The sequence below is a fragment of the Gossypium hirsutum genome, chromosome A05 (assembly GCF_007990345.1).
Source record: "Gossypium hirsutum isolate 1008001.06 chromosome A05, Gossypium_hirsutum_v2.1, whole genome shotgun sequence".
In the NCBI taxonomy this organism is placed as follows: Eukaryota; Viridiplantae; Streptophyta; class Magnoliopsida; order Malvales; family Malvaceae; genus Gossypium; species Gossypium hirsutum.
In genome coordinates this window covers 20,843,645-20,864,615 of record NC_053428.1, presented here as the reverse complement: position 1 = coordinate 20,864,615, position 20,971 = coordinate 20,843,645, and the positions used below count along the sequence as shown (strand labels likewise).

Here is a 20,971-nt window from a genome sequence, read left to right as displayed (position 1 = left end):
TGTGGAATTTAATTATATGAAAATGAAAAGTAAATTGAATTGTATTAAATTATGAATTAATGTGAATAATTGAGATATATATATATTGAATTGAATGAAAATGTATGAGATTGTGAAAATGTGTGAATATATGTAATTATTGGAATGGTATATTAAGGAAAGAATTATTGAATTGAGAAAGTGAATTATAATTGATACTGAACTAAGATAGAAATTATACTGAAAAGTGAGTTAAATACCCTATCAACTAGTCGGGCTAGTCGGATATAGTTGGCATGCCATAGGATATGAAAGAGTACGGGCTTTTGCCGGCTTACTCATTAGGCACTTATGTGCCGACTACTGTTACTGTTACCATTACTGTTACCGATTCGGCACTTTGTGTGTCGAATACTGTTATATTTACCGTTATTGATTCAGCACTTTGTGTGTTGAATATTGTTACTGTTACTGTTACTGTTCAGAATTTGTTCCGATGAGGTACTCTGTGTACCGTATTGTAACAGCCCGATTTTGGGCCTAGTCGGAACAATGGTTTCGGGACCACTATTCCGAGGCTAGAGAAAATTATTTTAGTATTATTTTATGTGTTATAATATAATTTTATAAGTGCATGTAAATTTTGGTAAGTTAATTTTAGCAATTTCTAGTCCAATTTCGAAAAAGGACTAAATCGCGTAAAAGGTAAAAGTTGTGTTTTAATACCTAAAGGTGTTAAATTTCCTTGTATCTTAAATTGGGGGTCTTTAAAGTGAAATTAGGCCATTGAAATTGTGATGGCCGGCCATGGGAGACAAAAAAAATTGTTGAAAAGTCAAAATTAGGTGAAGTTGGTCACCAATTTTGACTAATTTTATTATTAACAAATTAAAAAGAAAAAGCTATCATTTTTCTCTTCTCCTCCACCGAAAATGGCAGAAAAGAAAGGGGTTTTGAAGCTCTGAAATATCAGCCACTTACATCCCTTGCTATTAAGTGATTTTTAATGTCTTTCTTGATGATTTTTACATTTTTGGAACCCCTAAAGCATGAGCTTTCATATGAGGGGTCTATTTTGCAAAATGATGAAGAGTCCAGGGTTTTTCCATGAGAGTAAATGTGTTGTTTGTTGTGTTTTTATGGAAGATTATGAGTCCTAGTTGTCTAATAAACAACTTTTGTGAAAGAAATTGCATGAAAACACCTTAAAAAAGCTAGATTGCTAAGTTGTAAAATGAGTTGTAAATGTGTGAAATAGTTGAAATTATGAGTTGCTATAGTTATGAAAATGGTTCATCTAGACTCAAGGAGTAAAGAAATGTGATAAAAATTATTTTACGAGCCTAGGGGTAATTTGGTAATTTTGGCAAAATATAGGGGCAAAATTGTAAAAATTGCTCAAGTGTGTCAATGGACTAATTTGATTAGTACATTGTTTTAATAAGTTGAATGTGATATTTTAGATGATGAAAATTGAGATTTGGACCTAGAACGGAAAGAAATCGATTAAGGGATAATTACGTCTTTTTTTACCTTTGTGGTATTGAGGTAAGTTCATATGTAAATGTTGGTAACATAGTTATTATTTTAAATGTTTTGATGTTATTTAAATGATATGATAATTATTATGAGATATTATACTTGTGATAATTGTTTGATAATATGTCAAATTATATGATATACTTGGAAAATGTGAAATACTACCGAGTATTGGTATCGGCATTCCGTAGAAGATGGTTGAGACACATGATTGGGAAAAAGGTCCCGTTGAACCTTAGGAATAGATTAGGATACAAGTGACATGTCACTGAAATATTTGGGCATCCGAGCTCGTTGATTTGAGTCCGAGTTCACTTATGGATGCGAATGTTCGAACTCGTTGAGTTGAGTCCGAGTTCGTGAGATGTAACTAGGCATCCGAGCTCGTTGAGTTGAGTCCGAGTTCACTTATGGATGCTGTCCGAGTTCACTTATAGGCGGGTTACATGGTAGCTTGGCTACATACGTGGCACTTATGTGCAAACTTTCTATGTATCCGAATTATATTCTGATGTGTTCAATGGGTAAAATTCTACTCAAATGGAGGAATACTCGAGATGAAAGGGACGTATTGATAAATGTTGTGAAATGGATACTTTGAACATGTATGTACTTAACCCTCGGGTTGAAAACTCGACATAACAACAAAATGGTAAGATGGTAAATGAAAATGTGATATGAATGTCTCGGTGATGATTATACAAATGATGTTGTATTAATTTTGTGAACAATGATCATGAATGAGTAATTTAGCCTTGACAGATTTGAGTTACTGCAGTAGTGTAACTTTGAAAATACACTAAAAATATTGAAAAATGAGTTAGAGGCAGAATAAAATATGGGATTAAAGCTTAATAAGTGTATTTTCACATGAAAGAAACAGGGGAAGAAAAAGAATTCCATATTGTGTGATATTTGAATTCTTGTGAAATAGGGTCTGAATGAATTCGAGATCCCCTATTCTGACTTTAGAAATTCACCAAAAATTGTACAAAAATTATTAAGAGTCATACCTTACATGCATGGATTCCTTATTGAGTCTATTTTAGGGGAAATAAACGGTATAGTCGTTGAAATTCTGTACAGGGAGAAATTTTGTTTGTAGTGCACAGGGGTCAAAGTGGTCATACCCTGAAATAGGGGAGACTTTAACTAATAAACTGTACTAATTGGCCCAACCAAAAATTCTAGAAAAAAATATTAAGTATAAATATGAGTCTAGTTTCAAGAGAAATAGACGAGAACATTATTTGAGTCTTGTACTATGAGATAATTGAACTTTAGTACAGAAGGGTCGAAACTATCAGACAGTGAATCAGGGGTAAATTTGAGGAATAAACTGTACTATTTGGCTTAACCAAAAATTCTGGAAATTTTATAGAAGAAAGGAAAATAAGTCTAGTTTCATGGAAAATGAACGAAACTTAATTCGGAGTTTTATAGCTCCAGATATAAATAATTAAGTTACTATTACTCAGAAAGACAGCTTGTAGTGAACTTGAGAATATGTTGTAAACATTGATAAAACAAGTTAATGAGTTGCTTCTTGTTTTCATATGAACTTACTAAGCGAAAGCTTACCCCCCCTTCTTTCCCATGTTTCCTAGGGTTGTCAGGTTAGCTCGGGTTGGAGTTCGTCGGAGATATTATCACACTGTCAAGCTAATGTTATTGGTGTAGTGATTTCAAGTACTTTGAGCCTATGGCATGTATAGGAGTTTAAATATTAGAGTATGTGATATGGCTTTAGCCATATGTGTTGGCCTATTTTGATTATGGGGTTGTAAATCCATTTTAATTATGCATGCATGCGCTATGGTATTATGTGATGAGTTTATAATGATTATAGCATGAATGTGGTAAAGATGTGAGTAAAATCTATAATATCTATTGCATGTGAAATTGCCATAATCATTCCATGTTAGGAATGTTTAAGTACCTAATTTTGCCATGCTGTATGTTATTGTATAAGTATGCGTGCATCTGTTGTGAGTGTGACAAAATGGCTTGGAAAATAGCCTTGTATTTGTCTAGGTTTTTGGACACGGGTTCGGGACACGGGCGTGTCCCTAGCACACGGGCGTGTGCTCTATACCCACACGGGCGTATGAAGCCTTGATGCAAGAGATTTTCTAAGTTTTTCATGAGTTCCCGGTTGGATCCCGAACCACTCCAGATGTATGTTTTGGGCCTCGTAAGCCCGTATATGGGACAAATTGTATGTGAAAAGAAACGTTTTTAATTATTTGAGATTTTATGGCCCTGTTTAGTATAGAAGTGTTAGTAAAAGTTAGGTAGCACCTCGAACCCCGTCCCGGCGTCAAATGCGGGCGAGGGGTGTTACACGTATTGCTACTGTTACTGTTACTGTTCCGACTTCGGCCGATGAGGCACTATGTGCCGTATTGGTGTGTTGGTTGGATCCGTGTATCCGTCTGAGTCCGAGTCATGTTAATAGGGGTAAATAAATATATAAAATAACTGATTATTTCTGAATAATTTACTGTTACTGAATAATTGACCGAAACTGGATAATAGACTGTTACTGAATAATTGGATATTACTGAATAAATGATCATTACTGAATAACTGATTGTCACTGAATAACTTAATTGCTACTGAATATCTGATTTTACTAAATAATTGACTGTTACTGGATAGCCAATCAATTGATCGATACTGAATAACTAGTTATTATTGAATAATTGATTGTTGCCGAATAACTGACTGTTACTGAATAAATAATTGTTCTAATTGTTAATGAACATTACTGATTGATTAATTGCTATTGAAATTAATAAATGATTTGAAATTTAAAGTAGACCAAAACATTGGTTGAAAAGTGAATGTTTGAATACTCATTGAGTTTGAATAGTTCGATATATATAAATTAATAAGTTTTATAATTGCTTAAGTGTTCAGATTATAGAAATACCACTGGGTGTATACTCAGCGTACGGTTTGTTTCCGTGCGCAGGTTAAGTTAAGGCTAGACTGTTGAATCAGCATCTCAGACCGATCCCGAATTCAATAAGGTAAAGTATGTTGAGTATTGATAATGGCATGTACCTAGGATGTTTAACGAGAGTCATTTAGGTTGTAAAAGTATTGATGAAATAAGTAAATTATGGTTGGCAACGGTATATAGTATGAATTTTGAAATTTATTAAAAATTCGTAGTGATTCTAAATTAGTTCCAAATTGAATTTACTGTTCATATTGAACCGCGAGGGCCCATTAAAGGGACAACATCTTAAAACTAGGATGAGTGTGAATATTTATTTTAATTAATGACTGGAATTGGATTGTACTGACTGGTAATGTCTCGCAACCCTGTTTCGGCAACTGTAAAGGGTTAGGGGACGTTACATGAACTGCAAGCAATGGTGGGGTTTTGCATTTCCAAAATCTTGTTGAATTTTGTGGACTTCACCGCACCATATGTGTAAATGAAATATATTACTAGTAAGTAATGAATAAAATAATTTTTTTTGATAGAATGAAAAAAACTTGGTCTAACAATTATTTGACTGTGTGTTGCTTCCGTCGGCTAATTACCACTTTCTAACACCAAAATTGTCGTTTACTTTATGTTGCCCTCCATAGTTGATTTGCTTGCTATTCACTTTTACGTTCAGACGGTTTTGGTGGTATCTAAGAATAATTTCTCTAAATGTAATACCTCGATATTTGATCCGATCATTGGGTTTGAGTTACGCGATGTCACATTTGTTACCGGAGCAACTACGATAAATTATATTCAATTTTATACCATTAAACATTCAAATACAAGTAATATAAGCATATGATACGATATATAATCATTTTCGGGTCATAAACGAGCTTATGAAAGCTCTAATGCTAAGTTCGAATTAGGATCAAACTGTAAAGTTTTTAAAATCTCAGGTTGACGTTTTAACTTCGGGGATTCCTTGCCATGACATAACTCACTAACTTGGTCATGTCGTGACGACGCTAAATGTAACACCCCATAGCGGTCTCGATTGTCAGGTCTGAGCTATAGGATGCCATATTCGTTGTTGGAGCAACTACAATCAAATATATTCAATTTATACCATTATACATTTAAATACAAGTAATACATGCATATGATATGATATACAATCATTTTTGAGTCTTATACGAGCTTATGAAAACTTTATTGCTAACTCGAGGTCCAGTTAGGACCAAATCATAAAGATTTCAAAATCTAGGGTTGACATCGCGACTTTAGGGGTTCCTCGTTACAATGCAATATATTAACTAGGTCTCATCACGACGACAAGGGTCCAACGTTGCGACGTGACCATCTGTTTGCAAATAGTCTAAAATGGCACCAACTTACACTTACCTAAATAAAAATTCAACATTTCTAATGTACTTTTCCAACAAAATACATATGTTTCAAAAGTTCAATTCTATACAATAGTACCTTATTCACAAATGTACTAATACAATGCAACCATTTCATCAATACCATACAACTTATAAGCTAATTTTCATAGTACCACCATTTAAGCATTTGACATATATATACATATTCAAATAGATCATAAACATATCAACTAATTTATGCATTTCAAATCCTGTGACCATTTCCAAAATACCAATTCTAACTTCACAAATAAACATGACCACATATTATGCCAAAATTAACTCAACCTAGGTACATAACAAAACAGAACTATACAAACATTGTTGAGTCGAAGACCTTTAGCTGGATGCTGGATTATGCTTAAAAACTTTAGAATTTAACTGTGTCTGGAGAAAACAAATCGTTCGCTCAGTGATAAAACTTAGTGGTATTCCATGATTCAAGTCAATATATAGTACAAGTATAAATAAATGCAAACATTCTACTCTATTTCAATTATAGCCAAATCATATACATACTCATGCCAAAACTTCCATTACCATATAGCTTGCACATATCCATTTTGCACATCAATTTATTACATAAATACCTAAACATATCAGTCATGCTATTCAACATTAAGGTATTCTTTTGTAACATATCAACTAATAACATAAACCTAACCATGAATTCATATAATTAAACTATGCCATATATACATATACTTGTCATATCATCTTTCATTCATTTCACATTATCATCCATAAGCATATACTTATTCAAACACAGTCATTAACTTGTACGCAGACACTTTAGGGCTCGTTTTTAACTTATTTAGCATGATCTTGCACATGATGTCGAATATCGCATTTCATATGCGTGCAATTGTACCAAATCAATCACATTTCATTTCAATTTACCATGTATACAAATCGTGTTTATATAACCCTATTAACTAGACACAGACTCAGAACGGATACACAGATTTGTCACCCCGAGTGGCCCGACAACAATGACTCTAAACATGTATAACCACCCCGGGTTGCCCAGAAACGATGACTCAACATGTACATTCTACCACCCCGAGTTGCTTGGCAACAATGGTTTTAAATCAATATCCTGACCTTATAGTATGCCAACTATATCTAACTCTGTCAGAATAACTAATAGGGTAACCAATTTTCCAATTTCATTATATGATTCAATTCATATTCTAACCTTCTCAAATCATCATCATTTCACAGTTTCATCACATTTTATAACATGTTTCAATTTATTTTCAAACTACATATCACATTTCAATCAAATCATTTTACTTTCTATTTCATTCAATTCAGTCCACTTTTTGGATATCCAATCTCAATTATAATAATTCAAGTCAAACAACGATTATTAACTCATCTCAATACCACATTATGCAAAATATCATGAATATGCAATATCTGGTTTGATCTCGAATCATAGAAATACAAACCAAAATATTGCGCCACTCGTCGTCGACTCTCGTTTTTCCTTTACCTCTCGATAGCACAGTGTTGTCTTTAGCTACGAATAATAATTAAGCAATGTCACAATATCAAAGTCAATCAAATCACATTCAAATATAAAGCCAAACATATTTTGCAATGTAACACCCCTAACCCGTATCCGCTGCCAGAACAGGGTTTCGGAGCATTACTACCATTTACAGATCACTAAAAAAAATTTTAAATACTTACCGATTCAATGCATCATATAAATAAATATATTATCATTCAATCAACAGTTTGACACTTGTATAAGCATCAAACAGCAACATTGTTAGTATACTTGCACATATCTCATATAAATTCAACATTGATATATCTATTTTCTCGACATATCGCACTTGAGTTTAATAATAATCTCAACTTACATAATTTCCTTGTATCAACATATCAAAGATAATCATATATGTACATGTCATGAAACATATCATGCTCTTACCGTTTCTTCATAAGCATATATCATTCATTTCATTATATCAATATTTCATGCTCCATCATTTCCATATATTTTATGTATATTTATTCCAGTAATAGCTTATATCAAACTTAACATAAATTATATTCCATGTACTTATACTTATTTCGTTTATCTATCTTCATAATTATTTCATATAACCATTCGTCATCTGATACATATTACCTGAATATCAATTGTTCAATAGATGTTAGAGCGTCTCCCATCCACGGTCTTATTTATCTTTGACATGATGCCATAGTGTCTTTCAACTATGGTCTTACTCATTTCTGTCATGTTGCCATGGTATCTTTCAACCATGGTCTTACACATTTCATATCAGGTTGCCATGGTATCTTTCAACCATGGTCTTACACATTTCATATCAGGCTGCCATGGTATCTTTCAACCATGGTCTTACACATTTCATATTAGAGAGCACACTCCTGCGAACCTCATCCTTACAGTGGGATTACCAGTCCAGGTTAAATCCCCTGTAATATAAACTTATAGAGTATTGTCGGGATTACCAGTCCAGGCTAAATCCCCTGCAACGATAATTATTCTAATGAGCTTGGATCAGAATTACCAGTCCAGGCTAAATTCAGACCCTAATTCAGATTACCCGTCCGGGCTAAATCCATTTTACACGTATTCTTCGAGAGGGCTATATCAGAATAGGATCACCCGTCCGGGCTAGATCCTTTTTACCGTCAATTCCTTTCCAGAGATCCATCGAATTTTCCTTTCATTCAACTAGGATTTATTTTCAATTTATATCGAGTATTATCAATATTTCATCAAATATCATGAATTGAACATTCAAATCATATTTTCATCACATAATTACATATTTCAAGTATTTAAAATACAATTCAAGTTACACAAACTTACCTTATTGCTTGTTTGTGTTTATAATTTCATTAATCTGATATCTTTTCTTTTCCACGATCAAGTCTCATATTTGAGTCTTCCGGATCTTTATAGATAGATTTGATCATCATTTTCATTCATTTCATCTTCTAATGCATTTAATTAATGCTCTAGGCAAAATTACCATTTTGCCCCTAAACTTTTAATTAATGACGATTTCGTCCTTAGGGTCAGGAAAATAAAATTCTTGCAATTTAATCCTTATTTCCAGCTATTATTCTCATATATATTGATAACAGTCCATGAATTCTATAAAATATCAGAATTTTCTATAATTTCAACACTTTTCAATTTAATCCTTAAAACATGTTTTCCCCCGATCTTGAACTAAATTAATAATTTCATTCAATTTTGTAATTTAAATAATAAAATAATCCATTTCATGCAATTTGGTCGTTTCTGACATTTTTACAAAATTACCCATAAAGTTTTACTTTTATTCAATTTAGTCCCTAAGCCTAAAATATGCAAATTAGCCATGCTTAATGAATATTCATATATGTTTTCCTCCTCCTCCTCTCCATTCCACATCCTTGATGTATGTAGCACACTTGTAAGTAAAATTATCTATAATCTTTATTATTTACTTTTATGAATATTCAAGCTGTCCATCTGTGTCATAGTCACTAAATTATTTATATTTGGAGATATAGGACTCAAAATTAAGATATTATAATTTTCCCTGAAACTAGACTTATATATATTCTTACCATAAAATTTTCAGAATTTTTGGTTTAGTCAATAAGTACAGTTTATTCTTTAAAGTTACCCCTATTCTGCTGTCTGACAGTTGTGACCCTTTTTCACTAAAAATTAATTATCTCCTTGTACAGAATTTGAATGATGTTCATATTTGTTTCTATTGAAAATAGACTCATTCAGGATTCTAAACATATAAATTTAAGCCCCTAATTATTTTTATCCAATTTTTTTATGATTTTACAAATTCAGAACAGGGGAACCCGAAATCATTCTGACCTTGTCTCACAAAATTCATCATATCTCATGATTTAGAATTCCATTGCTTACATAATTTCTTCTATAAGAAACTAGACTTAATAAGCTTTAATTTCATATTTTATTCATCCTATAATTAGATTTCTAAAATTTTTGATGATTTTTCAAATTTAGACTACTGCTGCTGTTCAAAACTGTTTTAGTACAAGATATTAATTACCATGTTATAACATCCTTATTTTCTTTTTCTACGCCATTTCTCATCACTTTCTCTTATTTTTTCTTCACCAACATATCAAGAACATAGGACCTTATGTAAGAAAACTCTACTATAACATTATTTCCAAGCTTTATCAATAATAACAAACTTAAAAACATATTGAAATCTTGATGTATTTACTTTTTCTTATTGACTTCAATCTTTAACTTGATTTTTCTCTCTCCTCCAGCTTCGATTTATTGAATCCAACTTGATATTCTTGCTCCCCATCATCTCCTTGCTATCTTTCTCTCTTGATGGCTATGGAAATTCTTTCAATTTTTAGGTGAAAATAATGAATTTTTGGTGGAAGGACTAAATTGTAAAGAAAGCAAACTTCTTTTCTTCTTCTTATTTTACGTTAGTTTGCATGGGAAAGGAAATGTGTTGATAATTCTTCATCTTTCCTTCCTTTTATACTAAATAAATAATAATATAATAATAAATATCTCATAAAATATTAATAAAATAATATTTATCTAATTAATTAATTTAAAATATCATCAACATAATCATTACATTCTAGAATTCTCTCTCTTACTAATTGACCATTTTGCCCTTCATGATCTTTTAGAATTCCATCCTTGAGTCATCACTTAATTTGGTAAAATTGCGATTTAGTCCCTCATAAATTTTTTACCTATTCAATTTGGTCCTAATTCATCAATTTTTCTTAGTTTCTAGATCAGTCCACACTTAAAATATTTTCACCATTAGTCCTTCAACTTTTTTATATTTACACTTCAACCCCTTAATTTTTGAGTATTTACTCTTGTGCAACAAGACTTTTCTCATCTTTGCAATTTAGTCTTTTCTTGAATTAATATATCATAATATACTTCTCTATATTGACATCACTCAAAAATTCCCTTTTTGTCACTTTATTTCTTTATTTTACTATATCACGGATAATATTTTACTGTAAAAATTTTCGGGGTATTACATGCAATTTATTTAATTTAGTCTCTAAACTTGGGACAAACATAATTTCGGTATAGAGCTTCAAATTAAAATTTGATTTCAAATTTATTCATTAAGGACCTTATAATTTCTATTCTTATTACTATTTCATAACGTATTTTTATTTTATTCAATTTGGTCCATAATGTACAAAGCTAACAATTAAGCTTTACAATTTAGTGTTTTTCATAATCTAAGCTTAATTTCTATTAATTTCACACCTAATTCATCCAATTCTCAACAATGAAAACTTATCAAAATTTCAACAATTAAACAAATTGATACATGGACAAGCTAAATCAAGCTCCCATGATCATAATTCTATAAAATTTACATAAAACTAGCTTAATTTACATTATTAATTTGTAATAGTTGAGTGCTTTTAAGCTCAACAATGATGGTTTTTGTTTTCCTTCAAGTGGACGATGAGGCTTGATAAAGATGATGGTTTTATTTCATCTTTCCATGAACTTTAATACATATACATTAATTAAGATTTAATTAATCTAATTTAATTAAGTTAATTAAGATTTAATCATGTTTATTTTATTCTTAATTAGTCTAAGTGGAAACATCATCATGTGATTAGAAATGGTTAAATAACCATGTTTGCCGATTTGGTTAATTGCTATATAGGTTTTCAAGCCTTTTCCTAATTAAAACTCTATAGCGATTGAACTTTTACAATTTAGTTGTAACACCACAATACCTGATCCAATCGTCGGGTCCTAACTACAAGATGCCACATTTGTTGCCCAAGCAACTACGATCAATTATATTCAATTACATAATATTAGACATTCAAATACAAGTAACACATATGTATAATACGATATGAAATCATTTACGGATCTTATACGAGTTTACAATAGTTCTTCTGCTAACTTGAGATCGAAATAGGATCAAATTGTAAATATATTAAAGTAAAGATATTTTGAATTGTTAATAAATATTTTAGTAAAATCAATTGGGAATTGAATGGTTAATTTTAAAAATTAATTTTATAGTGCATAATTTAAATCTCTAACAAATATTTATATAAAAAAAGTAAAATATGTATCAGGATTAATATGTCAATATTAATTTTTTCCAAAATTATGACTGTGATTTTGATCGAATATATTGAAACTTGTTTTCGACTAATTAACTGTGAGCTTATAAGAAATAATAAACAAAGGAATATATAAAATTGGGTAAGTCTGAAGGAAATCGAAATTTTGGAAAGCATATATATGAGTATGCAACCAATTAACAAACATATATAGAGAGTTAGATAAGTCTTTTTAGGATTTTGTAATTCAAGAATTAAAAGAGAGTGTTAGATAAGTTGGTTTAGGACTTGATAAAATATATTTTTTTAATATAAAAATTTGTATTAAAAATTATAATTTTTTTTATATAATCACAAGTGTTTTTATTCGTTTATAGTGTAAAATCGATATTGTCTAAGCTAGGAATGATATTTAGATAAAATCTTTTTAATAGTGATGATTTCAGAATTCGAACTTGATTTAGGGACGAAATTCATTATCACTCTCTCTAATTACTTGTTGACTTAATAACAATTACATGAAAACAAAAAAACCTTTGAAATAATATAAAAGCTAAAAAAAAAACACATGAAACCAAAGATATTAAAGTTTTAATTAAAAATACATATGCAATATTTAATAGTTGAAAAAAAAGGAAAAAAATACGTTTAGTTTAAAAAACTTTTATTTGATATCTAAAAGTTGAAATAAAGAAACAAACAAAAATTAATATTTAAAAGTTGGAAAAGGTTTTAGGATTAAAAATCTTGGATTAAAAATGACGAAATTTGAAATAATTTAATATTTAAACATTAATGAAAAAGAAAATCAAATGAAACTCAATATTATATTAATTTTAATTAAAAATATGACATTCGACCCGTTATCGAATCTGATTGTGTGACGTCATATTATGTTGTTAAAACAATTCAGATTTATTTCACATAATTTTATAAAGTTAATTTCATAATCGTCGTTAAAAACAATAAACCAGAAATACAAACATTCATAGTACACTGCTCATGGTTAATGCCTGGGCCATCCACAGGGATCCTGGTATATGGGAAGACCCAACCGAATTCAAGCCTGAAATGTTTGAGGGAAGTTCGGAAGAGAAAGAAGGATCGAAATTTCTTCCATTTGGACTTGGGAGGAGAGCCTGTCCTGGCGCTACCATGGGCTTGTGGTTGGTTTTATTGGCACTTGGTGCAGCTATGCAATGGTTTGAATGGGAAAGGGTAGGGTCAGCCGAAGTAGATATGACCCCTGGTACTGGACCAGCTTTGTCCAAGGGTACGCCATTGGAGGCTCTGTGTTCTCCACGGCCTGATTTGATTAAACTCCTCTCTCATAATTGAAGTTTGAGTGCCACAGAGAATAGCCTAGCCTTAAATAGTTTGGTGGTAATAGTGTGATACATACAGCTATACAATAAGTGCTGTTTGTTACGTGTATAATAAATATATTCCATTTTGATCTGTACACTTGACATCGGTATATGTATAAGCTGGAGGATTAATTTGATATTTAGGAGAGAGAGTTGCCCCCCAGCATTAGAAAATATGGAAGTAACAACTTTGTTCAACATCATACTCTGCATCTCCATTTTCCTCTTTGCATTAGTTTTCAAATCCATCGTACAAAAATGTCCAACTCCAAGAAATTTACCACCTAGCCCTCCAGCTTTGCCAATCATAGGCCATCTCCATCTTCTAAAAGAACCATTTCATCGAACTCTTCATCAACTTTCACAAAAATATGGCCCCATTCTCCTCCTTCAGTTCGGAACTCGTAAAGTCCTTATAGTCTCCTCAGCATCAGCAGCCGAAGAGTGCTTTACAAAAAATGATATCATCTTTGCAAATCGCCCTCAGATGCTTGCTGGCAAACACCTCAATTATAACTATTCTACTATAGGATTAGCACCCTATGGTGATTATTGGCGTAACCTTAAGCGTCTCACTACCGTGGAGCTCTTCTCCACAAGCCGGCTCGCCATGTTTGCCGGCATCCGGCAAGAGGAAGTGCAGTTATTGCTAAAGGAACTATTCCTGGCCTCCACCAGGAAACCGGCAAAGGTGGAACTTTCATCAAAGCTTATGGACCTTGTTTTCAATATTATTCTAAGGATGATTGCTGGAAAGCGATATTACGGTGAAGATGTAGTGGATAAAAAAGCCATGGAGTTTCAAGACATCATGAAAGAGGCCACGGAGCTCCATGGAAGCACAAATTTGAACGACTTTTTTCCTGTGCTTCAGTGGGTTGATTTCCAAGGTGTAGAGAGGAAGATGAAGGGAACCATGAAGAAACTTGACAAATTCCTACAGTTCCTTCTTGAAGAGCATAGAGAGATGAGGGCAGACTCAACCCATCAGTCTTCGGGTTCATCTGATGCGAGCAACAAAGCCACAAAAACAACTTTGATCGATGTCATGTTATCCTTGCAACAAACTGAACCGGAATTCTATACTGATGAAACCATAAAAGGAACTATATTGGTAAGATCCATGAATCTTGAAGTATGGACTTCTTTTTATGTTTTTGTTTTTGTAGGTCAACATGCTCAAAGTCTCCCCTTCATGCGTCATCCATAGTTAAGTTGATAATTTTTTAAAAAAAATTAATTAATTGTCAGAAAAAAAATTGTATTTTTACAAATTACTTTTGTTTTCCACAATTTGCAGCACAAGATAATCCACACCATGTGAATAGTGATGACATCTGTTTGCAAGCTGTTTTTTTTTTTTGAAGTAAAGATTCATTATTCAACTTTTGTGAAGAAAGCTCCAAGGTCAAATTTTATAAAAAGTCTGTGTAGTAGGTTTTTAGTAAATTTTTAAAAAAATGTCGGTGTTTATCTTTTAAAATTAAATACAAAATATAACTAATCTTTTTATAAATATAATTTTTAAAGTTCTAAAAGTAAAGTGTTTAAATAATAATGTATTTTTTATAAATATTTTATAGTTTTTATTGTATTTTTTTAAAATGTATTTTTTCAATTTCGATGTCAACCTTTTTTTATTAATTCTGTAAAATAATTTGACTGTGTCTTATCTTGTTGGCATGACTATATTTATATAAATTGTTTTCTTATTTAAAAATGAAAAAAATATAATATACAAATAATTTATTTAATTACAAAACATGTGGAAGTGTATACATCATGTCATGTCAAATTATTCGATAAAATTAATATAAACAATTAACCGAATATACACATTTAGAAAAATAGAGGAGCTAAAAAAAATTTATAATAAAGAGGCTAAATCACCTTAGATAATTCTTAGTATTAAATATGGATATTTCTCTGAAATATATATATTTAAGTATTTGATATACATATCCCTTTTGACCTTTCCAATTCCTAAGTTCCTAGATCTTTAAAACATGTTTGTAGGCAGTGCTAGGTGCTGGAACAGAAACTTCATCCGTGAGCGTGCAATGGGCAATTTCACTTCTTCTTAATCACCCTGAAGCCATGCATAAAGCTTGGACTGAAATAACTGCTGAAGTGGGACAAGACAAGTTTTTAGATGAAACAGACCTGCCAAAGTTGAATTATCTACAATCCATTATTTCAGAAACTATGAGGTTATTTCCACCAGCACCATTGCTATTACCACATGAATCATCAGAAGATTGCGTGGTTTGTGGATATAGTGTACCACAAGGAACAATGTTATTTGTTAATGCGTGGACCATCCAAAGGGACCCTAAGCTTTGGGAGGAGGCCACAAGATTTATGCCAGAGAGATTTGAAGGTGGGGAAGAAGGTGGAGGGTGTAAACTACTTCCTTTTGGTGTGGGAAGGCGGGCTTGCCCTGGGGCTAATCTAGGCAGGAAAGCGGTAGGATTGGTAATTGGTTCCTTGATTCAGTCATTTGAGTGGAATAGAATTGGCGAGGAGGAAATCGATATGAGGGAAGGCACGGGGCTCACCATGCCGAAAGCTGAGCCCTTGGTAGCTTTGTGTAGTCCTCGCCCAGGCATGGTGAACCTCCTGTCCACAATCTGAGACATTTAGCATTAACCCATGTATAGGTGAGCACATCAGGATGCACTTTATTCAGCATAATGCATATATACATGGTCTTTCTTTTATATAATAAAAATAAAGACGAATGCTTTCTTAGAATTTGTTTATCCCGAAGTGAATGAAGTAATGATTGGCATCATTTTTTTAGGCTTGCTCCAACCCAAAGCAAAACTACATCTAGGAAACTTTAAACGAAGGTCGTTGAAATCCACGTTGCAAAGTAGCCTTAATTTGGGAGAGAGAAAACCTTTTGCTAACATCTTTTGTTATTTTACAAGCACTAATAACAAATATGAGGAGTTTGAGTATGGGTGTACATTTTTCAATTATTACAACAATTTTTATTGTTAGGCAACCATAAAATGGCTAAATCAAAAATGGAGTTGAAATACTTGTTTATGTCATGTTGAAGGTGTGGAGGAGGCTGCTAAAGAGAAGGAAGCCAATTTTTTATTTTTATGTGAGTTAGCAATTTATTAATTTAATTGATAATATTTAATTATTATCATGATTTAATTTTAGAAAAGAAAAAGAAATATTTTATTTATTTTAAAGAGATTTTATCTTTTACAAGTGTTTTCTAAATTATTTTACAAATGACACAAGTTATGAAAATATTTATGTTGGATTATTGTCACTTAATATATACTTTTATTTTTTTTCGTTCTTTGATAAATGATTTTTAACTCATATTTTAAGAAATTAAGTATTTTCATTAATTAATTTAGATAATTAAATTTGAGAATTAATTATAATATTAATTAGAAATATTTTTTCCTACTTAATCTAAAAAACAAAATTTAACTAATAAACGATTCGTCAGTGAACTTCTATAAAAACGAATTAATTATTTGATCATTATTTTACTAATTGTTTTATGTAAATACTAATTAATTAATTAATTATTAAACATCTCACACACCCATATATTAAAACTATATATTACAACTTTATATGTGTATGTGTTTTATGTAAATACTAATTAATTATTAATTATTATTAGAGATGGGGAGTCATAATATGTAACACCCTTAATCCGTATCCGTCGTTGAAATAGAGTTTCGGAGCATTACTAGAATTTGCAGATCACCTAAAAAAAATCAATTAAATACTTACCGATTCAATGCATCATATAAATAAATATATTACCATTCAATCAACAGCTTGGCACTTGTATAAGCATCAAACAGTAACATTTTTAGTATACTAGTACATATTTCATATAAATTCAACATTGATATACTTATTTTCTCAACATGTCACACTTGAATTTAATAATTGTCTTTAACTACATAATTTTCTTGTATCAACATATCAAAGATAATCATATATGTACATGTCATGAAACATATCATTCTTTTACCGTTTCTTCATAAGTATATATCATTCATTTCATTATATCAATATTTCATGCTCCATCATTTCCATATATTTTATGTATATTTATTCCGGTAATAGTTTATATTAAACTTAGCATAAATTATATTCTATGTACTTATACTTATTTCATTTATCTATCTTCATAATTATTTTATACAACTATTTTGTACATATATTTCCATATGACCAGTTCTTGTAAACATATCACACAACCATTTCACATAACCATTCGTCATTTGATACATGTTACCTGAATATCAATTGTTCAACAGATGTCATAGCGTCTCCCATCCACGATCTTATTTATCTTTGACATTGATGCCATAGTTTCTTTCAACTATGATCTTACTCATTTTCTGTCATGTTGCCATGGTATCTTTCAACCATGGTCTTATTCTTTTCATGTCACGTTGTCATGGTCTCTTTCAACCATGATCTTATTCATTTCATGTCACGTTGCCATGGTATCTTTCAACCATGGTCTTATTCATTTCATGTCACTCAGCCATGGTATCTTTCAACCATGGTCTTATTCATTTCCCGTCATGTTGCCATGGTATCTCTCAACCATGGTCTTATTTTTTTCATGTCACGTTGCCATGGTATCTTTCAACCATGGTCTTACACATTTCATATCATGTTGTCATGGTATCTTTCAACCATGGTCTTACACATTTCATTTCAGAGAGCACACTCCCGTGACCTCATCCTTACAGCGGGATTACCAGTTCAGGCTAAATTTCCTGTAATATAAACTCATAGAGTATTGTCAGGATTACCAGTCCAGGCTAAATTCAGACCCTAATTCGGATTACCCGTCTGGGCTAAATCCATTTTACACATATTCTTCGGGAGGACTATAACAGGATAGGATCACCCGTCCGGGCTAGATCCTTTTTTACCATCAATTCCTTTTCAGAGATCCATCGAATTTTCCTTTCATTCAGTCAGGATTTCTTTCCCTTTTTATCAAATATATCAATGTTTCATCAATTTTCATACAATGAACATTCAAATCATATTCACATCAATAACATACATTTTAAGCATTTAAAAATATAATTCAAGTTACACGAACTTACCTGGCTAAATTGCAAAAATATCAATATTTAGGGGCATTTTGGTAATTTACTATTTTCCCAATTTTCACCCGATCTTAAATTGATAATTTCATTCAATTTATTAATTTAAATAATAAAAAAATTCATTCCTTTCAATTTGGTTATTTTTGACATTTTTACAAAATTACCCCCTGAAATTTTACTTTTATTCAATTTAGTCCCTAAGCCTAAAACATGCAAATTAGCCATGCTAGCTGAATATTCATATATATTTTCCTCCTCCTCATCTTCATTTCACATCCTTAATGTATATAACACACTTGTAAGTAACATTATCAATAATTTTTATTATTTACTTTTATGAATATTCAAGCTGTCCATCTGTATCATAGCTACTAAATTATTTATATCTAGAGATATAGAACTCAAAATTAAGATCTGATAATTTTCCCTGAAACTAGACTCATATATCTTCTTACCATAAAATTTTCAGAATTTTTGGTTTATCCAATAAGTACAGTTTATTCTTTAAAGTTACACCTATTCTGTTGTCTGACAGTTCTGACTCTTCTTCACTAAAAATTAATTATCTCCTTGTACAGGATTCGAATAATGTTTCCGTTTGTTTCTCTTGAAAAAAAACTCATTCAAGATTCTAAAAATATAAATTTAAGCCCATAATTATTTTTCTCCAATTTTTGATGATTTTTCAAAATCAGAACAGGGGAACCCGAAATCATTCTGACCTTGTCTCACAAAATTTATTATACCTCACGATTTATAATTCCATTGCTTACATAATTTATTCTATAAGAAACTAGACTCAGTAATATTTAATTTCATATTTTATTCATCCTATAATTCAATTTATACAATTTTTAGTGATTTTTCAAAGTTAGACTACTGCTGCTGTCCAAAACTGTTTTAGTGCAAGATATTAATTACCATGTTTATAACACCCTTATTTTCTTTTTCTACACTATTTCTCATCACTTTCTCTTATTTCCTCTCTCCTTCAGCTTCCATTTCTTGAATCCAACTTGATATTCTAACTTCTCATAGTCTCTTTGACATTTCTCTCTCTTGGTAGCTATAGAAATTCTTTTTATTTTTGGGTGAAAATGGTGAATTTTTGATAAAAGGACCAAATTGTAAAGAAATGAAAACTTCTTTTCTTCATCTTCTTCTCACGTTGGTTTTGCATGGGAAAGATGGATGAGAATTCCTCATCTTTCTTTCTTCATATACTAATAAAATAATAATAAAATATCTTATTAAAATATTAATAAAATAATATTTATCTAATTAAATAATTATAAAATATCAAAATATCTCTAGCATCATTATTACTTTCTAGATTTCTCTCTCTTCCAATTGACCATTTTGCCCTTTATTATCTTTTAAAATTCCATCCTTGAGTCATCATTTAATTCGGTAAAATTACAATTTAGTCCCTCATAGTTCTTCACCTATTCAATTTGGTCCTAATTTATCCATTTTCCTTAGTTTCTAGATCATTCCACCCTTAAAATATTTACACTATTGGTCCTTCAAATTTTTCATATTTTCATTTTAACCCCTCAAAATTTGAGTATTTACTCTTGTGCAACAAAACTTTTCTCTCTTTTACCATTTAGTCCTTTCTTGAATTAATATATCATAATATACTTTCCAATATTGACATAACTCAAAATTTCCCTTTTTGTTACTTTATTTTCTTATTTTACTATATCAAGGATAATATCTTACTGTAGAAATTTTTGGGGTATTACATTTCTCTCCCCCTTAAAATAAATTTCGTCCTCGAAATTTCCTTATTTTCTTTTGATCATGAATTTCATTATTTCTATAATTCTATAGTTTCTTTCTGCACATATTTACCTAGTTTATCATTTATATCCATTCTCTATCCTTTCATTTCACATTTTATTTTCAATTCAATATTTCACATTTGTCTCTCAGAGCTTTTAACAACAGAAATAGAAGATAATATCATATGAATCTTATTATCAAGTGTTTTATCACATATATTGGCTTGAAAAACCAAAGAAAGATAAAGTAGTACCATTTGTGAATTAATCAGACTTGCGATAATTTCTGTCTATTAGCATATTTTTCTAACCTTTCCATATATTGATTATAGCATCCAAACATGAACAGTTGCATATACCTCTGAAAATATCAGTACATATAAAATACCCGTATAAAATCCCAAATTTTTTTATTGTAATATACCTATTTATAACGGCTATATTCAAATATTTTTGCAATTTATTTGCCAATCCATTGACTAGTATAGTCATCAATAATTTCACATCATTCAGTTCACTCAAGAAACTAATTCGGAAGAAATTTTCAGTTAACTGTTCTGTAAATATCATATTTGAACAAATCGATTTTTCTATAAATAACTTCTTTATTTAACAGTGGTACTGTATATCCCAGCTAGTTTTCAGAAAAAATTTGATGTCTCTATTCAGAACCCATCTTTACCTA

At 30.9% G+C, this 20,971-nt stretch overlaps 1 protein-coding gene across 1 annotated transcript; it reads left to right on the top strand.

Annotated features, from left to right (window-relative positions):
- Window positions 1-13,485: 13,485 nt before the first annotated feature.
- LOC107958160 (cytochrome P450 81Q32) lies at window positions 13,486-16,133 on the top strand. The gene is made up of 2 exons (XM_016893843.2): window positions 13,486-14,493; window positions 15,396-16,133. The coding sequence occupies exons 1-2, from the start codon at window positions 13,555-13,557 to the stop codon at window positions 16,011-16,013; spliced, it is 1,557 nt and encodes a 518-aa protein (XP_016749332.1). The 5' UTR covers window positions 13,486-13,554; the 3' UTR covers window positions 16,014-16,133.
- The last annotated feature ends 4,838 nt before the right edge of the window (window positions 16,134-20,971 follow it).